This window comes from Dendrobates tinctorius, unplaced genomic scaffold, assembly GCF_039654945.1.
Source record: "Dendrobates tinctorius isolate UK_male_01 unplaced genomic scaffold, ASM3965494v1 ptg000342l, whole genome shotgun sequence".
NCBI lineage: Eukaryota > Metazoa > Chordata > Amphibia > Anura > Dendrobatidae > Dendrobates > Dendrobates tinctorius.
In genome coordinates this window covers 1,593,887-1,606,272 of record NW_027362008.1, presented here as the reverse complement: position 1 = coordinate 1,606,272, position 12,386 = coordinate 1,593,887, and the positions used below count along the sequence as shown (strand labels likewise).

At 46.4% G+C, this 12,386-nt stretch overlaps 1 protein-coding gene across 2 annotated transcripts in view; it reads left to right on the top strand.

Moving 5' to 3' along the window:
* LOC141074937 (uncharacterized) overlaps nucleotides 1–9,858 on the top strand; it is a 153,404-nt gene extending 143,546 nt beyond the window's left edge. For both annotated transcript variants that reach the window (XM_073562264.1, XM_073562263.1), the window contains exons 4-5: nucleotides 4,311–4,434; nucleotides 6,831–9,858. In XM_073562264.1, coding sequence (XP_073418365.1) covers nucleotides 4,311–4,434; nucleotides 6,831–8,236 — 1,530 coding nt within the window. In that variant the 3' untranslated portion in view covers nucleotides 8,237–9,858. The remainder of the gene's footprint in view (nucleotides 1–4,310; nucleotides 4,435–6,830) is intronic.
* The last annotated feature ends 2,528 nt before the right edge of the window (nucleotides 9,859–12,386 follow it).

Sequence of the window (12,386 nt, the reverse complement as noted above, 5' to 3'; positions counted from 1 at the left end):
GGAGAGGAGACTGCTGGGACATTATACAGGACGGCACTGGAGGATTCTGGGTGATGAGCGGAGAGGAGACTGCTGGGACATTATACAGGAGGGCACTGGAGGATTCTGGGTGATGAGCGGAGAGGTGACTGCTGGGACATTATACAGGACGACACTGGAGGATTCTGGGTGATGAGCGGAGAGGTGACTGCTGGGACATTGTACAGGACGGCACTGGAGGATTTTGGGTGATGAGCGGAGAGGTGACTGCTGGGACATTATACAGGACGGCACTGGGGGATTCTGGGTGATGAGCGGAGAGGTGACTGCTGGGACATTATACAGGACGGCACTGGGGGATTCTGGGTGATGAGAGGAGAGGTGACTGCTGGGACATTATACAGGACGGCACTGGAGGATTCTGTGTGATGAGCGGAGAGATGACTGCTGGGACGTTATACAGGACGGCACTGGAGGATTCTGGGTGATGAGCGGAGAGGAGACTGCTGGGACATTATACAGGACGGCACTGGAGGATTCTGGGTGATGAGCGGAGAGGTGACTGCTGGGACATTATACTGGACGGCACTGGAGGATTCTAGGTGATGAGCGAAGAGGTGACTGCTGGGACATTATACAGGACGGCACTGGAGGATTCTGGGTGATGAGAGGAGATGAGACTGCTGGGACATTATACAGGACGGCACTGGAGGATTCTGGGTGATGAGAGGAGATGAGACTGCTGGGACATTATACTGGACGGCACTGGAGGATTCTGGGTGATGAGCAGAAAGGTGACTACTGGGACATTATACAGGACGGCACTGGAGGATTCTGGGTGATGAGCGGAGAGGTGACTGCTGGGACATTATACAGGACGGTACTGGAGGATTCTGGGTGATGAGAGGAGATGAGACTGCTGGGACATTATACAGGACGGCACTGGAGGATTCTGGGTGATGAGCGAAGAGGTGACTGCTGGGACATTATACAGGACGGCACTGGAGGATTCTGGGTGATGAGCGGAGTGGAGACTGCTGGGACATTATACAAGACGGCACTGGAGGATTCTGGGTGATGAGCGGAGAGGTGACTGCTGGGACATTATACAGGACGGCACTGGAGGATTCTGGGTGATGAGCAGAAAGGTGACTGCTGGGACATTATACAGGACGGCACTGGAGGATTCTGGGTGATGAGCGGAGAGGTGACTGCTGGGACATTATACTGGACGGCACTGGAGGATTCTGGGTGATGAGCAGAAAGGTGACTGCTGGGACATTATACAGGATGGCACTGGAGGAGTCTGAGTGATGAGAGGAGAGGAGACTGCTGGGACATTATACAGGACGGCACTGGAGGATTCTGAGTGATGAGAGGAGAGGAGACTGCTGGGACATTATACAGGACGTCACTGGAGGATTCTGGGTGATGAGCAGAGAGGTGACTGCTGGGACATTATACAGGACGGCACTGGAGGATTCTGGGTGATGAGCAGAAAGGTGACTGCTGGGACATTATACAGGATGGCACTGGAGGAGTCTGAGTGATGAGAGGAGAGGAGACTGCTGGGACATTATACAGGACGGCACTGGAGGATTCTGAGTGATGAGAGGAGAGGAGACTGCTGGGACATTATACAGGACGGCACTGGAGGATTCTGGGTGATGAGCGGAGAGGTGACTGCTGGGACATTATACAGGACGGCACTGGAGGATTCTGAGTGATGAGAGGAGAGGAGACTGCTGGGACATTATACAGGACGTCACTGGAGGATTCTGGGTGATGAGCAGAGAGGTGACTGCTGGGACATTATACAGGACGGCACTGGAGGATTCTGGGTGATGAGAGGAGATGAGACTGCTGGGACATTATACAGGACGGCACTGGAGGATTCTGGGTGATGAGCGGAGAGGAGACTGCTGGGACATTATACAGGACGGCACTGGAGGATTCTGGGTGATGAGCGGAGAGGAGACTGCTGGGACATTATACAGGAGGGCACTGGAGGATTCTGGGTGATGAGCGGAGAGGTGACTGCTGGGACATTATACAGGACGACACTGGAGGATTCTGGGTGATGAGCGGAGAGGTGACTGCTGGGACATTGTACAGGACGGCACTGGAGGATTTTGGGTGATGAGCGGAGAGGTGACTGCTGGGACATTATACAGGACGGCACTGGGGGATTCTGGGTGATGAGCGGAGAGGTGACTGCTGGGACATTATACAGGACGGCACTGGAGGATTCTGGGTGAAAGGAGAGGTGACTGCTGGGACATTATACAGGACGGCACTGGAGGATTCTGGGTGATGAGCGGAGGGGAGACTGCTGGGACATTATACAGGACGGCACTGGAGGATTCTGGGTGATGAGCGGAGAGGTGACTGCTGGGACATTATACTGGACGGCACTGGAGGATTCTAGGTGATGAGCGAAGAGGTGACTGCTGGGACATTATACAGGACGGCACTGGAGGATTCTGGGTGATGAGAGGAGATGAGACTGCTGGGACATTATACAGGACGGCACTGGAGGATTCTGGGTGATGAGAGGAGATGAGACTGCTGGGACATTATACTGGACGGCACTGGAGGATTCTGGGTGATGAGCAGAAAGGTGACTGCTGGGACATTATACAGGACGGCACTGGAGGATTCTGGGTGATGAGCGGAGAGGTGACTGCTGGGACATTATACAGGACGGTACTGGAGGATTCTGGGTGATGAGAGGAGATGAGACTGCTGGGACATTATACAGGACGGCACTGGAGGATTCTGGGTGATGAGCGAAGAGGTGACTGCTGGGACATTATACAGGACGGCACTGGAGGATTCTGGGTGATGAGCGGAGTGGAGACTGCTGGGACATTATACAAGACGGCACTGGAGGATTCTGGGTGATGAGCGGAGAGGTGACTGCTGGGACATTATACAGAACGGCACTGGAGGATTCTGGGTGATGAGCGGAGAGATGACTGCTGGGACATTATACAGGATGGCACTGGAGGATTCTGGGTGATGAGCGGAGAGGAGACTGCTGGGACATTATACAAGACGGCACTGGAGGATTCTGGGTGATGAGCGGAGAGGTGACTGCTGGGACATTATACAGAACGGCACTGGAGGATTCTGGGTGATGAGCGGAGAGGTGACTGCTGGGACATTATACAGGGTGGCACTGGAGGATTCTGGGCGATGAGTGGAGAGGTGACTGCTGGGACATTATACAGAACGGCACTGGAGGATTCTGGGTGATGAGCGGAGAGGTGACTGCTGGGACATTATACAGGAGGGCACTGGAGGATTCTGGGTGATGAGTGGAGAGGTGACTGCTGGGACATTATACAGAACGGCACTGGAGGATTCTGGGTGATGAGCGGAGAGGTGACTGCTGGGACATTATACAGGAGGGCACTGGAGGATTCTGGGTGATGAGCGGAGAGGTGACTGCTGGGACATTATACAGGGTGGCACTGGAGGATTCTGGGCGATGAGTGGAGAGGTGACTGCTGGGACATTACACAGGGCGGCACTGGAGGATTCTGGGTGATGAGCGGAGAGGTGACTGCTGGGACATTATACAGGACGACACTGGAGGATTCTGGGTGATGAGCGGAGAGGTGACTGCTGGGACATTATACAGGGTGGCACTGGAGGATTCTGGGTGATGAGTGGAGAGGTGACTGCTGGGACATTACACAGGGCGGCACTGGAGGATTCTGTGTGATGAGCTGAGAGGTGACTGCTGGGACATTATACAGGACGGCACTGGAGGATTCTGGGTGATGAGCGGAGAGGTGACTGCTGGGACATTATACAGGACGGCACTGGAGGATTCTGGGTGATGAGCTGAGAGGTGACTGCTGGGACATTATACAGGACGGCACTGGAGGATTCTGGGTGATGAGCTGAGAGGTGACTGCTGGGACATTATACATGACGGCACTGGAGGATTCTGGGTGATGAGAGGAGAGGTGACTGCTGGGACATTATACAGGACGGCACTGGAGGATTCTGGGTGATGAGCTGAGAGGTGACTGCTGGGACATTATACAGGACGGCACTGGAGGATTCTGGGTGATGAGCTGAGAGGTGACTGCTGGGACATTATACAGGACGGCACTGGAGGATTCTGGGTGATGAGCTGAGAGGTGACTGCTGGGACATTATACATGACGGCACTGGAGGATTCTGGGTGATGAGTGGAGAGGAGACTGCTGGGACATTATACAGGACGGCACTGGAGGATTCTGGGTGATGAGCGGAGAGGTGACTGCTGGGACATTATACTGGAGGATTCTGGGTGATGACGGTGTCGTTGTTGTCAGGTTCCTATAAGGTGTCAGGACGTCGCTGTCTATCTCTCCATGGAGGAGTGGGAGTATCTAGAAGGACACCAGGATCGGTACCAGGCCGTGATGATGGAGGAGCTCCGGCCTCTTACACCACGAGGTGAGAAGCGATTGTCTGGCCTTTTAATTCCATGCTTATCTTATGCTGGTGTACACATAGACCGCTCTCTCCCCAGACTGCTCCATATACATGAATTCCCAGCTCGGCCGAGTACTCCTCTCTTGTCTATGAGAGCCGCTCTCAGAATGAGCTACCTATTTTATGGCTGTGATCAAAATTGTGTAAACCCTCATCTCTCCCTGTGTGGTGGTCTCAAATGATCAATGATCTGATTACATTCCAATGTTGCCCAGTGACTTTTTAAAGAGGTGCATGGACCTGGAAGTGGGCACAAAATACAAAAGAAAATGCACAATGTGGGACATGAAATCAGAAACCCTTTAATCATTATGTGGTGTATGGAGGAAAGAAAAAACTAGCCTCCAATGCCAAAAAAATGCATAAACTCAAACAATGGAATGAATACCAGGAGAAGACACAGAGCATGCAATATAAAAATTATATTCAATTTTATTCAAGTAAAGTACTACAAAAAACATGTATATATAGTGATGTGCGATTATGGACAAAAACAGATAGTATCCACATACAGTACCCCAAGCCTCCAGATAGATGGAAAAAATTCCCAGGCCATGTCCCAGGGAAGTGCAAAAATTCCCACAATGTAACACAAAGATTGTAGCCCCCAAGCACAGTGGCCTATATATATGTCGGACTAGACATTGTTAAGGGGCATCAATATAATGAAGCAAACCGCAACAAACAAGCGGCGAAAAAAGGGGGAAGCAGAACCCAAGGGGCACTTACCAGGAGTGGAGGAGAGGGGAAAGGCTCCTGGTAAGTGCCCCTTGGGTTCTGCTTCCCCCTTTTTTCGCCGCTTGTTTGTTGCGGTTTGCTTCATTATATTGATGCCCCTTAACAATGTCTAGTCCGACATATATATAGGCCACTGTGCTTGGGGGCTACAATCTTTGTGTTACATTGTGGGAATTTTTGCACTTCCCTGGGACATGGCCTGGGAATTTTTTCCATCTATCTGGAGGCTTGGGGTACTGTATGTGGATACTATCTGTTTTTGTCCATAATCGCACATCACTATATATACATGTTTTTTGTAGTACTTTACTTGAATAAAATTGAATATAATTTTTACAATGTGGGACATATAGACGTCGGCCAGTACAAACTCCAGTTAGTACAAGAATACACAGGTGCAATACAAATGTCTATATACAACCGTTACGCAGCAGCACGCTGGGATTAATGAACGCCACTGTAACCACAGAGTGCAGTGTTTGGCTTGTCCCATAGACAGTGATGCGGAGGCCGCACATGTGCCCCCCTCCACTGCAATCAGGGTGCCGGAGCAGAATCCCATTATCAGGGTTCTAAAGTCTCCATCACTTATTTTTTTAGGGTGTTTGATCCTTTACTGATTTTTAAAAAAACTTCAATCTGGCATCAAAGATGATATTTTAACTTCTCTCAATATCTAATCTTCCAGATCCATGATGATGAATGTGTACATCGTCATTAAAGCCACTTTATTAGTGTTGGTAGGCCAGAATTCTTAGTGTAGGCATCCGACCAGAGACTGGAAACCTTTACCGGTTATTGATTATGGTTATGACAACCACCATTCTGTCTGTTCTGCTTCATACCTAAATCTTATGTCCGTGAACCCAACCGGAGAGGTGTGCTTCGTCTTGCGTCACATTTTCTTGGGTTACTGTGGCCATAATAGGATTGTTGGCAGAGGACAGTCGAGAAGTTTGTGCTTTTGAGTTTACAATGTAAAGTTTTATGTAATTGAAGTGGAGCAGGGCGCGGATCAGAATCACAGATTTTGTAATTGATACAGTTTAAAGTGTCAATACTTTATAAGGCTGGAATCACACATGCAGTTTTTTCGCAATAATTCTTAATGTTGTTTCTTTAGACTAAAGCCCACCATACACATTAGATGGCGTCTGCTGAACAATCCTTCAGCCGATCTTTAGACTGACACCCATCTCAGTCGACTCTCCCATAGACAGCAGCACTTTCTTGGTCGAGCGCTCCTGTGTTATGATACAGCTGCCAACTCCCACATTGGCCAGTGTCTTATCTTTGGAAAAACAATGCAATCTGCAATTCGAAATTGGACGCGCTCGATCGTCAGCAATCGACCAGTGACCCCATACACATTAGACCATCCATGTGGCTGGATTTGGTTGACATTAGTCTAATGTGTATGGGGGTTAAGTTGGGATTTGACTAGAAAGGAATGGAGTGTACCTCTTTCTTCTGAATGATCCACTTCTGGTTTAGTCTGAAAAAAAACTGCACCTCCAAAATTCTTTAAAAACTGCCTGTGTTTTTCTCAATCTTTGAAGAATGTTATACCTACTTTTCTTTCGAAGCAAACTTACAAAATCCATTTCTAATCAAAACAGAAAATCACAATAAGAATTTGGAAGGAAACTTCATTTTCTTGCTAAACTATAAAGAAGATGATGAAGATATCAAGCAGCATTCTTCAGAAGAAAATCTTGTCACCCCTGATGTAAATTCTAGACTTCACAGTACAGATCGAAGACATAATCTCCCTAACTATGAGGATATTTCTAATGACCGATCTCAGAGTGATGCCTTAAATACAGGTCAGAAAGGAGGCAAAAGATTTCAATGTGGTCAATGTGGAAAGCATTTTACAACCAGCTCAAGTCTCCATGCACACAGAAGAATTCACACAGGGGAGAAGCCATACTCCTGTTCTCAATGTTGGAAGAGTTTTACAGATAAATCAAGTCTTGTTGTTCATGAGAGATTTCACAAAGGAGAGAAGCCATTTTCATGTTCACTTTGTAAGAAGTCTTTCATAGATAAATCAACGCTTGTTAGACATAGGCGAATTCACACAGGGGAGAAACCATACTCCTGTTCTGAATGTGGGAAATGTTTTACAGATAAATCAAGTCTTGTTGTTCATGAAAGATTTCATAAGGGCGAGAAGCCATATTCCTGTTCATTATGTGGTAAGTCCTTTATAGATAAATCAGGTCTTGTCAGACATCAGAAAATTCACACAGGGGAGAAGCCGTATTCATGTTCAGAATGTGGGCAATGTTTTAGACAGCAATCCCATTTTGTTAAACATCAGAGAACTCATACGAAAAAGAGGCCATTTTCAAGTTCAATATTTGGTAAATGCTCTACAGATAAAATAAGCCTTGATGGTCATGAAAAAAGTCACAGGGGAGAGAAAGCATTTTCATGTTCACTACATGAGAATTGCTCGAAACATGAATCGAATCCTCTCAGACATTTGCAAAGTCACACAGGAGATAAAAAGTATCCATGCTCAGAATGTGGGAAATGTTTTACACATGAATCAGGTCAGGTTAAACATCAGAAAAATCACACAAGAAAGTCATATTCATGTTCAGAATGTGGAAAGTGCTTTACAGGGAAATCGCATCTCACAACACATCTAAGAATTCACACAGGAGAGAAGCCATTTTTGTGTTCAGAATGCGGAAAATGTTTTTCATATCAATCAGTTTATGTTCAACATCAGAAAATTCATACAGGCGAGAAGCCATACTCCTGTTCAGAATGTGGGAAATGTTTTACACATAAATCGGGTCTTGTTAAACATCAGAGATGTCACACAGGGGAGAAGCCATACTCATGTTTAGAATGTGGAAAATATTTTTCAGAGCAGTCAAATCTTGTTAGACATCAGAGAATTCACACAGGAGAGAAGCCGTATTCATGTTCAGAATGTGGGAAATGTTTTACATATAAATCAGATAGTGTTAAACATGAAAAAATTCACACAGGCAAAAAGAAGTCATAATGTACAGAATGTGAGAAGTTTTACAGATAAATATTATCTTATTACACATCAGTGGTTTCATACAAGAGAGAATCTGTTTTCATGTTCACAATGTGGGAAATGATTCACATGGCAAACGGATTTAGGAAAACATCAGAAAATTGACATAACCCGTATTATATTCGGAATGTGGGAATTGTTTTTGAGATAAGTGACATCTTGCTCAGTGCTGATCAGGCTTAGCCTCCCCACTTCGGCCAGGTCTCAGCACTGAACACCTTGTACCTCTGTGTCTTGCTCCATGGTGGTTGGGCTCGGCCTCGTCACCTCGGCAGTGTCTCTGAGCACTAAACACCTTGTACTTCTGCGTCTTGCTCAGTGGTGGTTTTCTCAGCCTCCTCGCCTTGGCCGTGCCTCTGAGCACTGAACACCTTGTACTTCTGTGTCTTGCTCAGTGGTGGTTGGGCTCGGTCTCCTCACCTTGGTCGTATCTCTGAGCACTGAACACCTTGTACTTCTGCGTCTTGCTCAGTGGTGGTTTTCTCAGCCTCCTCGCCTTGGCCGTGCCTCTGAGCACTGAACACCTTGTACTTCTGTGTCTTGCTCAGTGGTGGTTGGGCTCGGTCTCCTCACCTTGGTCGTATCTCTGAGCACTGAACACCTTGTACTTCTGCGTCTTGCTCAGTGGTGGTTTTCTCAGCCTCCTCGCCTTGGCTGTGTCTCTGAGAACTAAGCACCTTGTACTACTGTGTCTTGCTCAGTGGTGGTTGGGCTCGGTCTCCTCACCTTGGTCGTATCTCTGAGCACTGAAAACCTTGTACTTCTGCGTCTTGCTCAGTGGTGGTTTTCTCAGCCTCCTTGCCTTGGCCGTGCCTCTGAGCACTGAACACCTTGTACTTACTATGTCTTGCTCTGTGGTGGTTGGGCTCGGTCTCCTCACCTTGGTCGTATCTCTGAGCACTGAACACCTTATACCTCTGTGTCTTGCTCAGTAATGGTCGAGGTGAACCTCCTTACATCGGCCGTGTCTCTGAGCACCTTATATTTCTGGTCTCCAGGGAGGCTGCAGCTCTGGAATATGACAGCACTGGAGAACAATGGCTTTCTGGTCACTTCACGTATGATGCTTCTATCTTTTTTGGTTAATTTGCGTATTTTTTATCAACATGTTTTTTGTGACCCTGTTGACTATTTGCCTCAATATGTGAACATTTTCAGGATCACTGTGTCCTGTGTCAGACTTCACAGTCAGTTCATTCTCTTTTTTGGCCCATTTTGCCTGAGTTAAGCAAGCTGCCTAATAATTCCACGCACCCTGATAAAAGGTGTGGCATCCTTAGGCCACACCCCCTCATTACACAAGTACACATCGCCTGATCTGCTTCATCCAATTAACAGCTCAGAAGCCGGAAATCTGCATAAAAATGATAAAACGGTCAAAATGCTCAGCTGCCTAATAATTCTGCACACAGCGTGAGAAAATTCACACAAGAGGCCGTGTTAATGTTCTGCATATGTGAATTATTATTTTTTTTATTTTGTTAACACCTAACCTCATGTTTATCTTAGAAGTCCACACAGGGTAAAGTCCATTTTATGCTCATTTTGTAGCATTAAATAAAACTTTGTCCCACAGGAGAGAAGCCGTATTCATGTTGAAAAAGTGGAAAACATTTTTTTTAATAAAAGTAAGCCTGGTTCACCAACGGGAGCGTCCACATTGTGAAGAAGCCCTATGTGTGGTGAGAACGGGAGAATCACTGCACCAATAGCAGCAGTGCATATCCTACAAACATACCATTTTATGAAAGCTTCAATGCAAAATACAAAATAACACAAATCCATAAACTAATTTTAAAAATAACCTCGATGCTGTACACAAAAATTTAACCCCTTTACCCCCAAGGGTGGTTTGCACGTTCATGACCGGGCCAATTTTTACAATTCTGACCACTGTCCCTTTATGAGGTCATAACTCTGGAACGCTTCTATGGATCCCGGTGATTCTGACATTGTTTTCTCGTGACATATTGTACTTCATGTTAGTGGTAAAATTTCATTCATATAACTTGTGTTTATTTGTGGAAAAAACGGAAATTTGGCGAAACGTTTGAAAATTTCGCAATTTTCCAACTTTGAATTTTTATGCTCTTAAATCAGAGAGGTATGTCATACAAAAAACTTGATAAGTAACATTTCCCACATGTTTACTTTACCTCAGCACAATTTGGGAACCAACATTTTTTTTTTGTTAGGAAGTTATAAGGGTTACAGCGATACCTCATTTAGGTCATTTTTTTATGTTTTGTTGGTTTTATTCAATGAAAACAATTTTATATAAAAAAATAATTATTTTTGCATCGCTTTATTCTGCGAGCTATAACTTTTTTATTTTTTCGCTGATGATGCTGTGTGGCGGCTCGTTTTTTGCAGGACAAGATGAAGTTTTGAGCGGTGCCATGGATATTTATATCCGTCTTTGATCGTGGGTTATTACACTTTTTGTTCGGCGATATGATAATAAATCATTATTTTTTGCTTCGTTTTTTATTTTTATTAAGGGGTTCGCTAAAGGGGTTAACTAATGGGACAGTTTTATAGGGCGGGTCGTTACGGACGCGGCGATACCTAATATGTACTTTTATTGTTTTTTTTATTTTCAAAAAATGAATTTATTAGGGAATTTTTTTTTTTTTATTTAGCGATTTTTTTAAAAATTATTATTACACTTCTTTTTTTTTTACTTTATTATAATGTCCCATGGGGGACATCACTGTTCTGTGACAAATCAGCGATCTGTTACAGGCAGTTCTGCAGGCTTCCTCATGCCTGCACTCTGTGGGCAGTGAGGAAGCCAGCTCCCTGCAGGCCCCCGAAGGTCCCCGTCGCAATATTGGATCCAGGGACCTGCAGGGAAGGCGACCCCCGCAGCGGCGCTGCACATTGCGCTGCTGTGGGGGTCGCAGGGAAGCACGGAGGGAGCCCCCTCCCTGCCGATGCTTCCTTTAACCCCCCCGGTACACCGCGATCATGTTTGATCGCAGTGTGCCAGGGGTTAACGTGCCGGGGGCGGTCCGTGACCACTCCTGACACATTGTGCCGGGTGTCAGCTGTGATAATCAGCTGACACCCGGCCGCGATCAGCCTCGCTCCCCCCGTGAGTGCAGCTGATCGCATTAGACGTACTATCTCGTCCTTGGGACTTAGGTCCCAGGTCACATGGACGGGATATTACGTCTAATGTAGGAAAGGGGTTAACGTGCTCACTGTGATAAGTGGCCTGAAGTAGCCTCTACATTATGTACACAATGGACTCTGGCAGACTCAAGTAAATATTTAAGTGTGTTTGGGTGGTCTCAAAAGACCCTCAGGATATCGGATGGTTGCCAAATTAGATAGACTCGATCGAGGCAGAGTGATGCGAGAAATGGACACAGAAGACAAGCATCTGAATTCAAATCGCACAAAGTTTACTCAGACCTGTCCAGCTTCTATTCCCTGCCGGAGGGGCGTACACATTGGGTCATGTCTATGCTCTGCGCATGTCAGAACTTGTTATAAAATCATTTATCACAGTAATATATCCTATCACGCATAAGTCAGCTGTTCATTACACAAATAAGTATATTTTATTATCAGGTGATTTTCCACTAACCGGTGAAAGGGGACAGGTGTTCCATTATGTAAAGTCCAAACATCCCTATAAGTAGCTCTATCTTACTAAGGTTTATAGCGTTATCTGATTATATTACCACCCGCCATTAGCCACCCTCGATCAATACTTGACAGGTTGTAAGCGCTAATTCAGCTATGTCATGTTGACCCAGGGAGAAATAAACTCACATAACATGTCGAAGTCCCCATGTGTCTACAAAAGAGTGTCATAGGATTCTGGCCGACTATAGGGAAAAGTCGGGGGTCCGACTGAAACCCGAAACCCAATGCAAGTCAATGGGGAAGCAAAGTCGGCAGGGAGTGGAGGACAGGAAACACACCTACATGCCAGACCGCTTTTTTAAAGTGCACGAAAACTCTCTCTTCTCTCTCTCTCCCCCCCCCGGACGCTGCACATTTCATCTCGTTGCCCACAGTATATGTCCTTGCTCAGTGGCTGAAAAAAGTCACGTGCAAGCATTCTGGGAAATCCGACTTTGGCGCTCGTTTTGCCGAC